Source organism: Microtus pennsylvanicus, chromosome 3 (assembly GCF_037038515.1).
Source record: "Microtus pennsylvanicus isolate mMicPen1 chromosome 3, mMicPen1.hap1, whole genome shotgun sequence".
In the NCBI taxonomy this organism is placed as follows: domain Eukaryota; kingdom Metazoa; phylum Chordata; class Mammalia; order Rodentia; family Cricetidae; genus Microtus; species Microtus pennsylvanicus.
In genome coordinates, this window is record NC_134581.1 from 65,631,039 (window position 1) to 65,651,348 (window position 20,310).

Sequence of the window (20,310 nt, forward strand, 5' to 3'; positions counted from 1 at the left end):
ATCAGGGTCCCAGTGCTCTGGAGGCAGAGGTAGGTGGATCTCTGCGAGTTCAAGGCCAGCCTGGTCTACAAGAGCTAGTTCCGTTCCAGGACAGCTAGGGCTGTTACACAGAGAAACCCTGTCACAAAAACAAACAAACAAAAAATATCAGGGTCCAGAGAAGCTCTGACCCTGCGCAGGTCAGAGCTGCCTGGACAAAGAAATAGCCTTTGGATCTTGAAATAGCTCCATTGGTGCAGAACCTGGCTGGGTTCTGTCCCAGGTACTGTCCCGGGTCCCCTTTACCACTCACATTACAGCCCTCAGTTTGCCTCATCTGCAAAGCTTAGGTCACAGGCTATTCTGGTTTTCGGCTTGGACTTCTTTTCTGGGCTGTGGTAGGTAGCAGTCCACCAGGAGGGTCTCAGACTTCCACCTACCACAGTGATGGTTAATGTTGGTGTCGATTTGACAGGATAATCATCACCTAGGCGACACACATCTGGGCAATGGAGGTTCTGAACTCATGAGAACAGTGTGAGAGTATCCAGGTTAGGTAAGTTGAGGTTCGAGACCATCCTCGATCCCACGAGTTGGGGCACCAGACTGAATAGAAATGGAGAAAGCAAGCTAGTACCAGTTTTCATCTGATTCCTTTCTGGAGCTACAAGGTGCCAACTCCACCCGGCCCTGCAGCCTTCCAGGTACCATGGGCTGCACTCTGTAACCATTTGCCACAAAACAAAACAAACAAAACCTTCCTTCCTTTGTCAGTTTTTTTTTTTTTAAAAAGTAACAACTATTGATTTACAATGGGCATTTGAATGGATCTCCTGGATCTGATTAATTTTTAGCTTGTGTCAAGATCCTGGCTAGATGCTCCTCCTTGGCTCTGGGAGGTGGTTAGTTCTGAGGGCACTGGCTTCTGAGTGTCACTGCAGGTCGGGGCAGATGAGAAGGCACAGACCTGCAAGAAGTCACCCCACTACCTGGAATCCTGTGTCCCAACTTCTGTGTGCAGAGCTATGGAGCAGGGAGAGGGAGGAATCCTTGGGACTCAGGGGACCGTGGGCTCACCTTGAGAGGGCCTCATCTCCTCCACAATGCTCTCGGCTGCAGTCTCCTCGGCCCACGTGCCGGCCTCTACCACCTTGTAGCGGCTGCGTGGCTGGCTGAGCACGTGCGGGGCTTGCAGTGCCGCCTCCCGCTCCGCAGCCAGATCCAGGTCCTGCTGGGCCAGGTGCGCGCGCAGCTGCCGGATCTCAAACTGCAAGGAGCAGAAAGAAGGGTTGAGGGTGGGTACGCTGTTGGGGTGGGGAAGGGATGGGGGTGGGGACAGGGGGTCGCAACCTCACTCGGAGCTTTGCACCTGGACGGCATACTAGGATGTAGGGATAAAAGGGCTGAGCATCCGAAGGCGGGAGGCTGCATTCCTCAGTGTGATCTCACCAACACTAAACACATCGGAACCTTTAACGAGAAGTAAGTGCGACCCCTTGTCTCGGGTACTGTGAGGCCAGGCCCTACTCTAAGAAAATGGCGGTGACTAGAAAGACAGCTGTTGTTTGTAGGAAGACCACGCTGGACCGCTGGACCGGCGGTGAGGAAATCGAATTTGAACACGCCTTTAGCTACCTGTGCGCCTCCAAGGATTATTAACAGGAAAGCCCTCTTTAGGTGGCTCAGACAGGTGCTGAATGGAAGAAGACGCCTCACCCCCAAGCTATACAGCTTAAGCATGCTGGCTTCACGTACATGCTGGTCCAGCTTATTTGTCTTCTAGTAATATCCATTTCCCTCTCCCACGAGTTGTGGGAGATGGCTCTCTGCTAGATAGTGCCGAGATATGTGACCTTGGGAAGGCCCTTCACTTTCTCTGGCCTCAGTTTCTTGATTTGTAGATGCAATTTTATATCTCTGAGTTTTATGTCCCTTTCTGAAGACGTGGTAAGAAATAAAAATCTCAGTGGTAACACCATCGCCATAATCATCATCTGTTAGAACGCTTCTTAGAAAGGCTTCTAAATGTCTGGCGTTTGCGACTGAGATAGGTGTCCTCGTTCCAAATCTTAGGGGGGAAATCTGATATCTGCGTGTAGGACAATGAAGGGTCTGTGTGGGCTAAACAGTAATGAGTATTCACTGCCACCTAGTGTTCAAAGTGCACATTGTACCCCGTCTAACCTGGTCAGGGTGCCAATGCTGTGTCTGTTAACTACTTGTCCCTGAGGGGAGCCCCCAAACAGCCCAGCCCCCTTGTTAGAATGTGAGACTTGCCCTGTACTGTCATCGTGTAGCCAGTTCACTAGGTCAGAACAGCACTCCACTATCTCCGCAGATAGCTACAGGCCAAACTGTCCTCTGGGCATCCCACCCACTCCCTAGTCCAGCTCCATCTTCAGGTGCTTTTCTACACGGCTCACCTGTCTCCAGGTCTACTGCTGACCATTGACTGACAGCTGCATATTCACACATGGGCTCTGGCAAACCTAAATCAGATCGCGACACCCGGTTCGTAAGTCTTAGTGGTTTACCACCTCACTTGGGAGAAAGTCCAAACTCCCTGCCCTTGGCTCAAAAAGCCTCCGCACAGCAGCCTGGGTCTGCCCACCCTGCCAACTTGCTTCCTCAAGTCTCTGGCTGTTCTGTAAAGCACAAGGCACTTTCCCAACTGTTCCCTCTGTCCCAGATCACATGGTTGATCGCCACTCTAAGGGCCTTATCCTGGTCTCTCACCTACGGCAGCCTACTAGACCCTCAGTCACATGGGCCTCTTTGAATTCTCTGTATCACACCACTGCACTGAGATACTTCTGTCTCCTCCCTCTCTCCCTCCTTCCCTCCCTCCCTCTCTCCCTCTCTTTCTTTCTTAGGGCCTTACATACTCTCCTCTAGCTTCAGACTCTCCTTAAATTTCTGATGCTTGCCCCATGCCTTTTGGGTGCTAGGATGCTACCGTGTCTGGTTCCATGCAGCTCTGGGACTGGAACCGGAAGACTCCTGCACACTAGACAAGCACTCTCTCAACTGTGTCACATCCACAGGCCTATTTTCAGTTTTGATTTATTTTTATTTTATGTGCATTGGTGTTTTGCCTGCATATGTATCTGTGTGGAGGAGTCAGAACTCCTGGAGCTGGAGTTACAGATGGTTGTGAGCTGCCATGTGGGTGCTTGGAATTGATCCCGGGTCCTCTGGAAGAGCAGCCTGTGTTCTTAACTGCTGAACCATCTCTCCAGCCCCCAATTCATTCATTTTCTTGAAGGTAAACCATGAGCACAGCTGAAAGCATTGACTGCCACGGGAATGGCCTAGCAGTGACCCGGTGTGGGACAGCTCCCAGGGTCAGTATCTGCATGCTTGTGTCTCGTGTTTCCAGAGAGTTCGTTAATCTGTCATCGATGGGCCTCTGGGTGCTTCTGCACTGGGAGCAGGGCAGGATGCTAGGACATCGCCAGGGATGGGGAGCTTTCTCTGAAATCTTGTTTCAGTCTTGTGTCTCTCTCCCCAGGCACCTGCCCAATCCGAAGCCTCTGTGCTGAGCCTCTGGTTTCATTTCTCCAGAGAGCAAACCCATGATGGCCTCTTTGAGGGTGGAGTCTGGCCTCCTGATCACACAAGCCTTGGAGTATTTTAAATTTCCGAATAGACTTTTACCCAATTCCATTGCCCTGATGTTCATTTCACACAATGCCCTCTTCCTCCCAGAATCTCTACGATTCTGAGGGCAGAACTGGCCCCGTTTTCCTCCTCTGTGGCCATGTCAGACACTGTTTTCTCCACTTTGCCTAAAGCCCTTGAAGTCCGTATCCTCTCTGACCCAACCTACAAGACTGTTTCCTAGGCTCTACGCACTTGGTTGCTCCCTTCAACCCTCATCTTGTGGCATCTGAGAGGCGACCAAATGCAAATGTGTGGTTACAACATTCATTAGCTTATCTTTCATACCACCAGTGGTGTGCTGATAGAAAAGAAATAAAACCTTAATAGGCACAAAAATGCCACGAAGAAACTTGCTACTTTGCATGCAAAAATAAATAAACAAAACAAACATTAAAAAAAACAACTAACCAAAGCAAAATCTGCTTAATTCACAGTGTATGCCTCTTCTGAACTGCACGGCAATGCTCATCCTGGTTGAGTTTAAGCTACCAGCACAGTGTCATGGGAAACAGAGAAACGGGCAAGATTGGTTCTTCCAGTCTAGTAAGAGCCGTGCTGCACCACTGCCGGGATACCCTACACAAACTCGGACCTTGTCTGTGCTGGTGTGCATACACAGGAGGCACTCGGGTGCTGTTGAATACATGAAGTAAAATTAGTTTCTTCAGTCCTGTGGTTTTAGACTGAGCTAACTCTAGCTACAGCCCGAGCTTCAATAGCTCGAAGTAGAGACAAAGATTGTTCCACATAAACTGAGCTCTGATCCTTGTTACACACCTAGTGTAGACTCAGCAATCCCAGTCTTCATCACTGGCCGTACACGGAACCCTGAACTTGGTCACGCGTGATGGTGAGTCCTTGCTATGCTTTCAGCCCAAACCTGGGTCTGACGTGGACCCCAACCCCAGCGCAGCCACAGGTCCAAACGCCTGACTCCAGACACCGGATCTCAACAGCCCAGCAATCAAACAGGGCTGGCAGTCTCAAGGGCGTGAGAGGAGAAAACATGGCTTGCAGATTTTACTGGGGCCTCTTTTGCAGGGAGGGAGGGGCCACTTTTCTAGAAACAAGGTACTGAAGGTCAATGAGAGCCCATGAGGTAACCTTCCCGAGCTTTGTGGGGCTAGGAGCCCTCTTGCCTAGGCTGATGGGAACTTCCCAGGGGCACATGCAGCCACTTTCTCCAAGGCCACGCATCAGAGTCTGCGCCCCAGCTAATGGCTTCCTAGGCCCCTCTGAAGGGATGCATTATTGATGGCTTGTAATCAATACGGAGCTGCTCTGGGGAGTCTCACTGGAATTCAGGCCAGCCAGCCGGAGGTCAGGGCCTGCCCAGCCCAAGACCACATATGCCCAGAAACAAGTTTTGAACTGAAGATGCAAACACCAAGGCCATGTTGTCTTCTCATTCATTCATTCATTCATTCATAAGTCAGGTAGGGGCCATGTTAAAATTCTGCTGCATGTTTTGGAATGAAAATGCCTGCCCTGGCTTAAAGGTGAGTCCTGGGTGATTCCAGGAAAGAGATGGCTTATGCCACTGCAAGGGACACATCGCCTCTGAGAATCACAAGTCTTGTCCTGGGGTAGTACCTGAGGCAGACAAGGAACAGGTTATCAGGCAGAGCATGTTACCAGGGAGAGATGTTTTAGGGACTTCAGCCTTTATTTAAAGAGCAACACGAAACAGCTGAAACCATTCACACAGGGCAGAGTGGTGGCATCGGTGCTGTGACCCAGAGGAGCGACAGAGAGCGCCATGCCTACTGCAGGCTGGAGAAAGGGGGATGTGGGGATCCCCATTGGGGCCTTCTGCAGGGTCCTGAGCAGAGATGGCCAGATTTGGACTAGGATGAAGGCTGGGCTGAAGGAGACAGGAAAGCCAGGTGGGAGGTGGGAGCGGTGAAAATGTCCCCACACGATTTGTTTTGAATGAGGGTAAGAGAGAGGGCAGCTTGCTATAGAGGTATCTGGGTTTTATTTTATTTTTCCATACAAAGGTCTGACCATGTAAACCAGGGTGGCCTCGAACACACAGTGGTCTACCTGCCTCAGCCTCCTGAGTACTGGTGTTAAACAAAGGTGTGCACCTCGGTGCTCGCCAGGGTACGCTTTTAGACACATCCATCAAGAGGATGGAGGGTGGCTGGATGCTCTCAGGCTTTACTCTGAATAAGAATGGCTGATTCCTTATGCGAGCACTACGGAGGAGCCAGATGGCTTCTGCTCTGTCCACTGGCTGAGACCGCCCATGGGGGTTTCTCAGTGTGCCCCAGTGAGACCCTTAGGCACTGGCTCCTGACTCCCACTACTTAACACTACCCCATACAAGTCCCCTGGCTGACTGATGGGTTGTTAGTGGAATGGCAGGGTGTTATTAGTCAGATGAGTTAATTGAGGCCGGGAGGTGGAAGGAGCCTTCTGTGCAGGGGGAAGGGAAGGCCAGGACCACAAGGTGTGACAGAAGCAAAGCAGAAGATAGAGCCCTTGGCGTCCATCCTCAATGACCATGTGCCAGGGAACTTAGAGCCTTGTGGGTGGAGCAGCCAAACAGTCCAGGTCAGCTGGTGGCCACGGGAGAACAACATGAAGCCCCCACAAGAACAAAGCCGGACTTGAAGGAAGGCCTGAGCTCTCAGTCCATGCCTCCCCTCACACCGGATACATCCCTTTTCTTCTGGGGGCTTCATTTCACTCTCTATCCAATTCAAGACAAGTGAACTGGCTGATTGGAGTCTTGCCCTGCGACCCCAGCTTGGGCGCTGAGACTAGGAAAATGAAGTTCAGTATCTGCTAATCCTCAGTGTTGTCGTGAAGGCCAATCCTGGTGCTGATGACACAAGCCTTTCCTGAAGAAGGATAACGTCATCCAGAGCCCTCACACACAACAGTGTGTATCACACAGTGAGCCCTCACACACAACAGTGTGTAGCACATAGTGAGCCCTCACACACAACAGTGTGTAGCACATAGTGAGTCCTCACACACAACAGTGTGTAGCACACAGTGAGCCCTCACACACAACAGTGTGTAGCACATAGTGAGCCCTCACACACAACAGTGTGTAGCACACAGTGAGCCCTCACACACAACAGTGTGTAGCACACAGTGAGCCCTCACACACAACAGTGTGTAGCGCATAGTGAGCCCTCACACACAACAGTGTGTAGCACATAGTGAGTCCTCACACACAACAGTGTGTAGCACATAGTGAGCCCTCACACACAACAGTGTGTAGCGCATAGTGAGCCCTCACACACAACAGTGTGTAGCACATAGTGAGCCCTCACACACAACAGTGTGTAGCACATAGTGAGGCTGAAACACAACAGTGTGTAGCACATAGTGAGGCTGACACACACAACAGTGTGTAGCACATAGTGAGCCCTCACACACAACAGTGTGTAGCACACAGTGAGCCCTCACACACAACAGTGTGTAGCACATAGTGAGCCCTCACACACAACAGTGTGTAGCACACAGTGAGCCCTCACACACAACAGTGTGTAGCACATAGCGAGGCTGACACACAACAGTGTGTAGCACACAGTGAGCCCTCACACACAACAGTGTGTAGCACACAGTGAGCCCTCACACACAACAGTGTGTAGCACATAGTGAGCCCTCACACACAACAGTGTGTAGCACATAGCGAGGCTGACACACAACAGTGTGTAGCACACAGTGAGCCCTCACACACAACAGTGTGTAGCACATAGTGAGCCCTCACACACAACAGTGTGTAGCACATAGTGAGCCCTCACACACAACAGTGTGTAGCACACAGTGAGCCCTCACACACAACAGTGTGTAGCACATAGTGAGGCTGACACACACAACAGTGTGTAGCACATAGTGAGCCCTCACACACAACAGTGTGTAGCACATAGTGAGCCCTCACACACAACAGTGTGTAGCACACAGTGAGCCCTCACACACAACAGTGTGTAGCACACAGTGAGCCCTCACACACAACAGTGTGTAGCACATAGTGAGCCCTCACACACAACAGTGTGTAGCACATAGTGAGCCCTCACACACAACAGTGTGTAGCACATAGTGAGGCTGACACACACAACAGTGTGTAGCACACAGTGAGCCCTCACACACAACAGTGTGTAGCACATAGTGAGCCCTCACACACAACAGTGTGTAGCACATAGTGAGCCCTCACACACAACAGTGTGTAGCGCATAGTGAGCCCTCACACACAACAGTGTGTAGCACACAGTGAGCCCTCACACACAACAGTGTGTAGCACACAGTGAGCCCTCACACACAACAGTGTGTAGCACATAGTGAGGCTGACACACACAACAGTGTGTAGCACATAGTGAGCCCTCACACACAACAGTGTGTAGCACATAGTGAGCCCTCACACACAACAGTGTGTAGCACATAGTGAGCCCTCACACACAACAGTGTGTAGCACATAGCGAGGCTGACTACCCATGCGAAGGAGCAAAGACGAGCCATCGCTTATAGAAGCGAAAGCAGTTAACAGAGGCAGATGGGTGAGTAGCCAGGCTAACACGTAACAATCTGAAGTGATGATTCGTGAACGAAAACGAGCCAGGGACAGTGACCCCGAATTGTAACACCTGAAGAACTAGGTGGGGCAAGAGAACTGCAGGTTCAAGACCAGCCTGGGCTATGTAGTCCTTTAATTACCTTCCAGTGGGGAATGAGACTCAAACCACATTTTATGATTATAGGATCTGAAGGAACACTCAGGTAGTGTTACAGAGACTGGGCAAGGAGAAAGACAGTTCTTGAGCTTCAAGATGGGTGATAGGTCTACGAAAGTACCCACACTTACCAGTGGAGGAGAGGGAGAGCCAATAGGAGAATAGAATCTGAAAGATGTGCAACCCAGTGGGAGCCCCAGAGGAGACGAATGAAAGATGGGGCAGAAGCAATAAATCGTACATCTGGGAGTGTGGCTCAGCAGCAGGGCCCATGTTCATATGTTCACTAACTCACAAGAAAGAAAAGGAAACCTGGCCCCAAGCTTCGTAAACTAAAGATAGCCATCAGCTGGATCTATTCAAGAAAAAAATGAGAGAAAAAAAAGAAACTTCTAGGCCACATAAGCATGACTGACGCAGCCCCCAACTTGTAGACCCATGCAGTCAGAAGAAATACCTACCCCCCAGGATCTCCAGAGCTCACAAGAGCTGGGTCTCTGAGCAAGGTAGGCATTTAGTGCCTCCAATGACAAAATGAAGCAACTCTTCCACTAGCAAACATTATGCAAAAGCCCATCCCTAGGCTAGGGGAAAATTAAAGCACAGTCATGGCCCCACCCACTGCACACTATCAGGTAGGTATTTCTAATCAGATAACCCAACCTGGTCAGCAGGGATCCACGAGAGCCCCGAAGTGTGCATTACTCGAGTGAACCAGGCCCTCCACGGTGGCCACACCCAGCCTTCTCTGCCTTTAATGGACTGGCCACGGAGTCCAATTGACATAGGCTGCAGCCTGATCAATGCACACTTTGGCCAGCATCTCGATGGCATCTAATGCAATAGCAATAATTTGGCTCCGCTCTGTCAGTGCTGTCTGCACAGGCTGCCCTGCCTTCAAAGCCATCTGCCGCTGGGAAGGCTTCCAATGTTTATCTCCATTAGTTTCACCATTGTTAGTAACAATAAAAATCGGGAGACGCTTGCAAACTAATGATTTAGGAGCAGGGTGAGGCTGAAATCGACCTTGGCCCCTTTCCATCCACTGTGGAGATGACTGGTAGATGGCCATAAATTTAAATTATCGTAAAAGGATAACATATGTTATTTCTCTGATGGCTAATTTTATCAACTAAATAGGCTTGTCACTAAAGCTATCGGCTGTTTTACAAACCACTTCCCATGTTAAAAAAATAATAATAACTCGACTTCCCCCAGTGGAAAATTTGAAAAGTCCAGGTAACGGAGCCTATTGTGCCAAAAAGGTGAGGGCTGAAGACTTCTGCAGGGAAGGAAGGAGCTCTTTAGAAGGAGCCACTGTTGAAGCAGTATAGAACATGTTTCCTGTTATCCTGTCCTCTGGCCCATTCTCTCAGCTCTGGGCACAGCCTCAAAGGTGAGTGGTTTGTGCAGAGCTGTGAGCTTTGTTTGGAGTTCTCAGAACCAGGTGCAGAAAGAGGCCAGGATGATGGCCTTGGTTGATGCCTAGCCCTTCACACCCACAAGCCCGCACACCCAGCCCTCTGCACCCACAAGCCCGCACACCCAGCCCTTCACACCCACAAGCCTGCACACCCTGCCCTCTGCACCCACAAGCCCGCACACCCAGCCCTTCACACCCACAAGCCCGCACACCCAGCCCTCTGCACCCACAAACCTTCCCGAGCTCTGGCATGTGAGCACATGGGGTGTTGTATTCCTCTGCCTTTTTTGCCTTAGACATGTGTAGAACTTGTGTGGAAATTCTCATCTTTTTTTCTTGGGGAAACCGATCAGGGAGACAATCTCTTTCAGGGAGGATTTTGGTGAGTTGGGACTGTGCCTCCCATGATGCAGGAGGGTTATGAGCCCATAAAACTCACTTTATGGGTTAAATGATAGTGTAGTGACTTTTTTCTCTTTTGGGGCACACAGGTGACTATCATCAGCATCTAGTATCTTTGAGTTTTGTAAGATCTGCAATAAAATAAGGGCAGAAGAAATGCCACCATATTCAGACCTGGCAAATAAAGACTTGTCACCTGTTCTCCATTCTCCTTTCTTCCATACTGCTGGGTGGGGAAGACCCAGAGGAGCCACACAATGGAAGGAGCCTGGGACCAGAGTGACAGTGGAACATATAGTTCCCCATGCTCTGTCCACTGCAACCCACCCTGGCAATAAGAAAGACAATCACACTCCTCACAGGTTAAGTCTCAAGAGTTCTCTGTGTGTCTGTATAAGCATACACATGTGTACATGGGTGTCATAGGTGCACATATGTGCAGTGTATGGGGAAGCCAGGAGTCAACATTTGGATGTCTTCTTCGATCGCCGTCTACTTTACCTTTTGATACTAAAAGGGTCTCTCACTAAAACTGGAGCTCAGGGTTTCAGCTAGGCATCCTCCTGTCTCCAGTACTGGGGTTACAGATATGTGCCACAAATACAGCTTTTCATGTAAGCGCTGGAGATCTGAACGCAGGTAGGGTCTCAAGCATTCGTGACAAACATGCTAGCATCTTCCTGCCCCAACTGATGCAGCAGCTAGGAGTACCCACTATTACTAGCCACGCCTTGTGTGGACACCCTATTCAGTATAGGGAAATGACCCAGAAGCCTGGGCTCTATTTCATAGGACACTACACTCAGGTAAGGGACAGTCTTCCCATCTGTAGAGAGGTTAATAAAACTTAGCCTGCTGATCTTGACCACAGGAGTTGAAAGACACCATGTATTTGACAGTGCATTTGTAAATAATGAACATTCTGGTGGAAGCCCATTCATGAGTGTTCGTACTGTCTCATACATTGAGAACCTCCATAGGGGTCATTCAACTAAACTGCCTCTCGTAGCGCCTGTGCAGTAACAACTTTGTTGCCTCCATCTTTCCATATAGAAGCTGGCGCGCAGGGATTGGAGGGGAAACAACCAGTAGCTGGAGGAGCAAAGGGAGGAACCAGCTTGCTGGCAATTCCTGTAAGCATTCTTTTGGCACCCTGAAGTCTGCCATCCATTGGATGCCTCTTTGGGGAACTGATGCTTGTCCAGGGTCGAGGCTGCACTAAGGGGCACATGGGTACCACAGGGCTCCTTAGAGGCTTGGCCCCAAGTCACCCTACAGTGATCCCAGACCCTCAGTATCTCTCCCAAATCTCAAGGCCAGTGTAGCTGGGTAAGGAGAATCCACCTCCTTCTTAGTCCCACGGAACAGAGGACAAACACTAACTCCCCAAGGATGCCAGCCCAGACTGTACTATGAGGGCCAAAAGCTGTTGCAAGACCCGAAGGGCAAAGGGCAGAGCAGATGGGGTTGTGTGGTGTGTTTCAGAATTACAGCAAGAGATGCCATGCCTGGGCATCCACGAGCATGGAATCTCAGAAGCAGCTTGTCCAGTGGCTCAGAAGAATATGATGCCACATGAACGGAACCGCTAATCTAACGTGCCTTTGATATTTGAAATGGCCAGGACCAAGAGAGAAAGAGGGAGAAAAGGTCCACATTGCCTCCCCAGACAGCCACCAGCTTCTTCCTCTGGGATCTGTGTGCATCACAGGGATTAGACCTCTGGCTGTAGTCCCGTCAGGGGAAAAGAAATCACTAAGTAGAGGCCCTCACAGCTGAGGGTTGTGGGATCAGTGCACCCCACAGTTGCAGTCATGGACTGCAAGGAGCTGGTCAGGGTTCAGAGACAAGAATGGACTACCGTGTGCCATCCCTAGCCGGGTCCTCTGGGTCCCATTTCCTCACAAGCTCTGAGGAATGAGAAGGTGTCAAGTGGTCAGAAGGGATTGTGGGAATGAGGAAAGCAGAGAATCTCTGAGTTCTCATGTGGTCGGTGCGTGTGCGACTAGAATGATGATGATCTGGTGATGGTCTGGGGCAGGGATAGGTGGACGGCAGGCTGGAGATCCTGGGAACACTCTAGATGACTGAGGAGTCTGGGCCAATGCCTGCAAGGGGGGTGGGATTCAGTCAGTGTGGATCAGGCTGCCCCTGCCTGACAGGAGCAATATTCTCTTGTTTTTGTTTTTGTTTGTTTGCTTGTTTTAGACATGGTCTCATTATGTAGCACAGGCTGAGAACTCACTACTTAGACCAAGCTGACTTTGAGTTCTCAGTCTTCCTGCCTCTGGGTGCCTCGGGCATGCACCACCAGCTCTGAGCAATGCTTTCACTGAGCCCCAAAAGAAAACATGGGATAAGGAATAGGTCCGAACAAGGTGGGCTGAGGAAGAACAGCATTATAGGTAGGACATCTATATCTGTACCTGGATCTACGAGGGGGGTGCCCGTGGGCAATTTACCACTCAGACTTATTACTAAAGCAAGTGTATGCAGGAGTGAGCCAGCAGCTTGAGTTAGCCCGTTATTCGGTATTTAAATCTCATAACCACCCTTTGGGGTTTTATTACTACCTCCATTTTTCAGATTAATAAAACCAAAGTTCTATCCGCATTCAAAGCCACAGAGCCACTAAGCAACAGGGCTGGCTTGGATTCAAGTCTGTCCCTTGGCCATTCCCGATCACCCCACACGCTGCCCTAAGATCCTCAGCTGACACTTCTCTTTGGGGGGTCACTGTTGTGTGGCTGTCCCAAGCTTTGGCTCATCCTGCAATGCTGTGCTGTCTCTGGCCTCTGGGGAGCGGGCTCAGGCTTTGGAGGGAAGTGGCCTGGCTTCCTACTCTCTCTGCAGGAGCCAAGCCCTGCTCCACCAGGCGACCTCCTCCCCCTCCCTCAGCCCACAGGGATCCCGGCTGTCTATCCCTCTCTGCAGTCTTAACTAAGATGACAGGCTTCAGGTGCTTTTTAAATTAAAACAGTTCGTCTCTGTTCATCTCTTTCGCAGATGTCACTACCTGGCAAGAATCTTCTTTATTTATTGCTCTTTCCTGTACGACTCTGAGGGAATTCCCTCCCCAGGACCCCCGAGGAAAGAGCCTAGATGTGGGGAGTGACTTGAACCTGCATGGCACAGGACACAGGATATGCTGTGAGTTTGCCGTTAGGGGTTTCTCCTGGCCATGAAGCACCATGTGACTGATGGTGGCTTGTGCTAGGGCTGTGCCCTGCTGGGCATCTGTCCATTTAGGATGCAGCAGTTTTGAGCCTCTCAAGCTGCCAACAGAAGCAGTATTTTCCTGCTGTGCAGGGGACCAAGAACTCTCTGATCCACTCTGCAAACTGGTTTCTGGGCAACGCTCCTAGCTGCCTCCCAGCCTAAACCCAGGTCTGCTCTCACCCAGGGGGTTGCTATTTCCCTGGCTTTCTGTCCCTACCTGTCCCCTCTCACCCACTACCCAGAAGCAACCAGAAAGATCCAAGGAAGATTAACATTCCCACAGAGCTACTTTATCTTTTCCCAGATGCCTTAATCAGCCCAGAGCCCATCCAGCCCAGCCCTCCCCTCCACTGTTTTTCCTGGCTCACAAAGGGCATGGCCATTGCAGTTTAGCCTAGTTCCCTCTCTCACGCTGTAACCAGGGCCTCTGCCCTGCTCTCCTCCCAAATGGCTTTGTCCAGCCCAGCTCCTCTGCAAATCCTCCCGCTGCCATGGTCTACAGGGTCCCTGCGAGACATGCATAGCACCCCTCTACATATGCTTTGGTCACCAAATGCAGTCACCAAAGCTCTCACAATGAGAGAACTGGTCCATAGTCCATCTGAAGTGGTGTTTCTGGTACCCAGCTCAAGTGTAGCCCAGAGCAGGTCCCTGATGGCCAGGCTGGGTACCTTCTGAAAGATCCAGAGAGCCAGCCTCTTAGGGGCTGCACTGCTGTCTTTTCAGAGTAGAATCCCATATAGACTGCTGTGGTCCAACGGGCCCCTGGACAACGTGCTAAGGGTTGGATCTACAGTGGTTCGTCCAGTCCCACAGGAACACTTGGTGAAAATGAAAGGCCATGTTCCCAAAGCACAGAAAAAGAATTGGTTCATGGACAGACATCCCAAGGGGTTGATTTAAAGATGCTGTACGTGCAGTCCTGTGGGGATATTTCCTAGGATCAACCTGTGGTGGCATTCCACAACTTTCCACACTTGTCTGCAGGGTGGCTTTGTCACTGAGGAGCCAAAGGAAACACTACACACACATTTATTGAACTCTGCAGTGAATGGAGCCTGGGCTGGGGCTGAGGCACAGCTGGAAGCTGAGTGAGGCCTGTGGACTTCTGCAGTCCCTAAGCTCTGGCTTCCTGGCATTACAGGCTCCTCAGCAAGGCCTGGACGGAGACGGGTAGACCTGAAAGTGTTACTCACCCCTTGCTCCTGACAGATTTGCGTCAGCCTCTCCAGCTGCTCCTCTTGGATGGCCTTGGCCTTCTCATACTGCTGAGTAACCATCTCCACCTCCAGCTTGACCGGCAGGACATAGGCTGGAAGACAGAGGGAGCCAAGTGAAGACCTGGCCAGCGGCTGGGCTTGGGCTGGGGAACGGCACGCCTAGCATTCAGCCAGCAGCTGCTTCAGAGCAGCTGGGGTGGAGGAGGTGCCCAAGGCATCCAGAAAGTACAGAGGGGGCCATACCACCTCTTTGGTGAGGAAGCAACCCAGCCTGGTAGCTCTGTACAAGTGGGCCTCCCTGCACTGTTCTTTGTATCTGAGAACCATCTTTGGGAGTCCAGTGCCTTGAGTCTTTATTTATTTCCCTGCGATGACACCAGAGGCATTACCCTCTTGACCATGTCCCAATTAAATGACACTGTTCTTCAGGATTGAGGTCCATTCTTATGTGAAGGCTGGCCTTGCATGAACACAGTACATAGTGTATCAGAGCCAAGTGTGGTGATGCACACCTTTTATCCCAGCACTAACCTGGGGGACAGAGACAAATGGATCTGAGTTCAAGGCCAGCCTGGTCTACATTGCAAGTTCCAGACCAGCCAAGGCTACACAGTGAGATTGTCTCAAACAAAACAAAACAAAAACAAACAAACAAACAAAAGACAAAAAATAGTTGCATGGGAAGGGGGATCAGGACACTCATGTGTGTGACACCTGATTTTTCACATAACTGTGGGTAGCTTCAGAACACCGTGCTGAAGAGGTGGGGCAGGCTTGGCTTTCTCCACTCTAGGGGTCATACCCTCCACCCCACACTCGCCATAGCGCTCTGAGTCCTCCTTCCTCAACTGGAAGCTACAGTCTCAGCCTCCCTGCTAACCCCTCTCAGGTTACTTACCATCAATGACCCTCTTCACCCGCCAGATTCGGAACATGATGATGAGGCTGATGGCATCCCAGGGGCTTCTGGGTCCGTTTGCCACAGTGGATGCCACCATTGGAGCCAGGGACAAGATGATCACAGCCCCGTCGAACACCTGAGGAAGGGGCATACTTTAGTGTCTCCAGTCAGGCTGTGTGGCAGACTGAAGGGCAGCCAGAAAGGCCGCTGCTGCGGGCCATGTTCTCCAGGTCGTCTGCCTGGAGAAGTTCAGCCCATCTCCAGCTGCCCGGCTCTAACTCTCTGAAGGACCCTCTTTCTCCAGGACATGATCAAGCATTCTTTGTATTTCTCATGACCTCAGCCCTCCTCCAGCTCCAAGTTTGGACAACCTTAGGCCAGCATCCCATGTCCTAAACCCTAGGCAGAGGCTGAGATGAGTGTCTCATGAACAGAATAGGGCCTGAGGGTCATAGGGGTCTCTTTATCTGTGGGTGGCAAGATGTCAGGGCCAACGTGTCACCTCTCACAAGTGCAGAGCCATGGAGGACAGAACATGGAGAGGAGGGGTATAGTCCACACGATTAAGCCTTGGACACTGGCTTCCTCTCTGTTTGCCCCAGACAAGCCTTGTATGGGCCTCTCTGAGGCCAGGCCCTCTGTGTAGGCTCCCAGGTTTGGGCTCAAACAGTTTAAAATACAGACATAGAAGAGAGGGAGGAAAATGCAGTCAATGCTGGATACCTAAGCCTGACCTTGCCTTGGTCTATTGCATAAAACGCTGGCTGCCTCCAGGCCTCCATCACTGTAGGGACTTCTCCCTATGCCCCAGCCCCTATCTCCCTGAAGCAGTGTGGACATCCAGACTGAGAAGAGAGGTCTCCGCTTCTCAGAGCCATGCTCCACCACTGGGTCATTCTGGAGTAGATTTATTTGTTTTCAGATACATCTCTCTGGCTTTTCAAATTGATTTAACTTAAACCGTGTATGTTTTGTGAACCTCAAGGGAAGTTTTAAAGAAAATTCTTCAGTTGGAAAATGTCTGAGTTTGTTCCCTCCCAGCCTCTACCTCCTCCCACTCCACCCAGGTGGCACCCCTGTGGTCAGATGCATGCTGGGGGAGATCTCTAGGGATAGATGAGAAACATTCCCAGCTTCTAGGATCTGAGGATAGAAAATGGTCATACCTCTATTTTGTTTTCGATGTAATCCCAGATCCCCAGCACAACAATCCGTAGAACAGTCTGAGGACCGGGGAGAGAGAGAGAGAGAGAGAGAGAGAGAGAGAGAGAGAGAGAGAGAGAGAGATTATTGTTCTGTCAGTTAAGAAGGTTCCAGATCTGGAGCTCTGTTGTCTCCATACTCAACAACAAGTTAAGGTCTTCCCCATTCTCCATTCGGTTCCCGTTCTACACACCCTCCCCAGCCCCACTACAAGAGCCCAGTTCCAGTACAGTGGTGGCCTTGCCTTTTATGGTCCTTTTATGGTCCCCTCTGTCCTCAGGCTCTGCCCCTCCACCTACCTGTGTGTTATCCCCTGGGTATCCCTTACACCAGACTCATTCAAAGTCCTTACACTCAAAGGCCGTACAGAACACACTCCAAACCCCTTAGAATGAATGATACCCAAGACTCTGCAGCCCTCTTCAGCATCGTCTCGTGACACTCCCATCATGACAAAATCACGTACACATCTGCAAACTTTCTCCTACTCCCTGGTCACTGCGCCATGGCAAAGGGTGGGGGTTGCTTCTCTCCATATCTCTCTGTCCTGCACTAAGTCTTCAGCACAGCCACGCAGCTAAAGATGCCATTTCCTGGCTCTCCTTGGGCCATCATCCATGGCTGATGATGAGAAGTGCCACGTATACTTTTGGGGCTGTGCCCTTAAATCGACTTACCTCTGCTCACTTTCCTCTCTCCCTCTCCTAGAATGTGGGTGTGTAGGCATGGTGGTGCCTTCTTCAGTGAAGAGGGCAAAAGGAGAGAGAAGGAAGCCTGATGGGTCTTCAGTAGCTGCAAGCTTACACATCTGTCTTAACCCCTTACTCAACAAAACCTGTTCTTCCAGCCTTAAGTCCAGGGGTAGGAAGAGCTCTGGGTGGAGGGGGAGTGTTCTGAGACCTCTTATTAAAGTCGCACACAATAACGGCTCTTTGAGAAACCCCTCCTCTGGGCACCACTTTTTTCTTCTGCTGGGGAGGTGGGTTAGATGTCACAGCTCCAGACACTGATGAGAACAACACCTGCCATCTAGGACATGCCAATAAGAGCCAGATGTTAGGTGCCGTGCCAGCCCTCCTCACATGTGAGTCCTTTAACCAAGAGAGAGGGCGACGAAAGAAGCTGTCCAAGGTCCTAAGCATCTGAGGAAAGAAGTTGCTATTTGGAGCTGGAGGTTTCTTCATCTCTGCGCTCCGGCTGGGTAGAAACACCACATGCTCTCCTGCCTGCTCCCTCATTGCTGCTGGACTCAAAACTTGGTACTTCTCTCTTTTGAATGCTACATCCACCCTCGACTTCTGGGCCTTCCCTGGCAAAAAGGTCCAGGCCGAGAGAAAGGAAATAGCCTGAGCCGAATACGATCAATGGGACGGCTACTGTCACACGGTTCTTCATCTTTAAGGGCCGCTGTAAATCATGGCACACGGAGTTTACCTTTTTACCCTTTTTAGAGCACATCTGCCAGATTAAATATGCTCAAGTGTGGCAATTACCACCAGACCCAAACACAACTGACAATGAGAGCTGCACCGTTCAACAATGACGCCATGCTCCCGGTCCCTGACCACCTCTGATCCATTGTCCATGTCCTCAGGAGCCTCACTCAGGAAGAACTGCTATACTTCTTCAAAAGCAAGGCTGCAGCGTGGTGGTACATGCTTTTAATCCCAGCTCTTGGAAAGCTGAGGCAAGTGGACCTCTGAGAATTTGAGGCCAGCCTTCTCTACACAGTGAGTTATAGGCCAACCAGGGCTACATAGTGAAACCCTGTATTGAAATAAAAGAAGGCTGGTATTAGCTGAAGAGTCTATAGAATGTAGGGTAAGGAGATGGAGAAAGGAATGGCCAGGCATGAGAGAGAGGGCAGGGGAGAAGAGGGCAGCAGACAGTTCCTGGGGCCCTGGGGCCCTGGTCCCCTGGGAAGGATGTGGGCATCTAGCTTTGCAGACCACTGTGGTGCCAGGGAAGCAGGTGAAGCAGTTTGGGCACCACCCCCTGCCTGACCTCCTTGGTGGTCCATTTGTGAACCTGACCTCCAGTTCTGGGAGACTTGATTTTTCATAGGCCAGCAGAAACCTCATGAAAGACCTTTGTGAGGAGAAGGGGCCGGGACACACTTCGGCAAGTCAGCTGCTTCCAGCTGGGGTCAAAGCCAGAGTGAAAACCCAGCTCCATAGCAACCCACCTGCTGGCATCCCTTCCACATCCACCCACAGCATCCTTCCATCTGCAAATATCTGTGCTGAAAACTAGTGTACATGGACCAAAGGACCTGCCCCATCACCCCCAAAACCCACTGTCCCCTGCATCTCTGAGGATAAGCTTCTCAATGTGCAGTGACCCTGCCTCAGCAACATCTGGGGTGTTTTGTTTAAAACACCAGATTTCTGGACTCCCAGGGAGACCCAGAGTACTGGACTCTGGGTTCAAGGCCTAGACTATGCTTATAAACAGGGCTGCCACAAAGCTCCAGTGGGAAGCTCCAGTACAGAGCAGCAAGCTGAGAGACATTTATTTCCCAGCCCAGTCTGCTTCTTTCCCACGGTGGGGGTGGGGTGGAGAGTAAGGGTTGTCAGTCCCTTCCTTTCCAGTCCGGCTGCCTTCAACAGGTGGCTCAGATCAGCAAGGTATGGAAGAGTCTTGTCACACCGCAAAGATGATCCATTTGGTATTTATTTCAAACCAAGCACCTACTCCAGATGATGGGTGCAGGCACTGAGGTTCAGGGGACCGGTAAATCTTCTGTTTTCCACCTCATCTTTTCTCCATTAGGCCCAGCTCATTAATACGGATGGAAGAAAAGTTGACTTCATGGGGTGGTGGAAAGGGAGGGCCTCTATTTATGACTTGAGACCCTCCCCTTGGAGAATCACCCTCTTTGCCTTGAACAGTCTGGAGATCGTAGCAGATAGAGGAAGGAATACCTGCTAGGATTGCTAGGATAGATATGAACTTTGGGCACAGTTTTAAGAGGTGCTCCTCCTGGCTCAGTGCTTCCTGAAAGGAATGGAGCAACTCCGCAGTCCCTAGGCTGTGGCCAGCAGTGCTTCAGCCTGACGGGGTTGGAAATAAGCGGTACCTCGATCCCTCCCTGAGCTGGAGATGACCCTGGGAGGATGCAGATCTTGGACAAGTCTTTCCCTGGAGTTTGAGCAGTGAGAGGAAAAGCCCTGAATCAAGGTCCAACTACACAACCATAAAACAGGATGTGGGTGCGGTGGCTGTCAACTTGGCCACACCTGGGATTAACTAAAACCCAAGCAGCTGGGCGTACCTTGGAGGGATTTCTCTTTATTGAGTCATCTGAGGTGGGAAGACCCATCCCAATTCTGGGCCACACCTCTGGGAGCAATCCATATAAAAGGGCAAGGGAGAAGGATGCTTTTGCTTTTTGCCTGCTTGGCCTTGCTCTCACTGACAAGTTTATCTGTCCTGATGCTAAGTCATTTCTTTCTTCTATCAGAGTCTATTTCTTTGGGATCAGAGACACACTCCTAAAATAAAAAGTTTGCAAGGTGACAAGTATCTTTTGAGAAGGAGAAGAAAAACACATCCCTTTCTGTAACTTATTCCCTCTAAATCCCCCGAGCTAGGGCTGGTGACTCAGGAGGC

The 20,310-nt window shown here is 50.8% G+C and overlaps 1 protein-coding gene across 5 annotated transcripts in view; it reads right to left on the reverse strand.

Moving 5' to 3' along the window:
• Tmem266 (transmembrane protein 266) overlaps positions 1 to 20,310 on the reverse strand; it is a 111,866-nt gene that overhangs the window by 8,385 nt on the left and 83,171 nt on the right. For all 5 annotated transcript variants that reach the window (XM_075965847.1, XM_075965844.1, XM_075965843.1 and 2 more), the window contains 4 exons: positions 16,662 to 16,718; positions 15,493 to 15,631; positions 14,571 to 14,686; positions 1,057 to 1,246 (listed from right to left, as the gene is read on the reverse strand). In XM_075965847.1, coding sequence (XP_075821962.1) covers positions 1,057 to 1,246; positions 14,571 to 14,686; positions 15,493 to 15,631; positions 16,662 to 16,718 — 502 coding nt within the window. The remainder of the gene's footprint in view (positions 1 to 1,056; positions 1,247 to 14,570; positions 14,687 to 15,492; positions 15,632 to 16,661; positions 16,719 to 20,310) is intronic.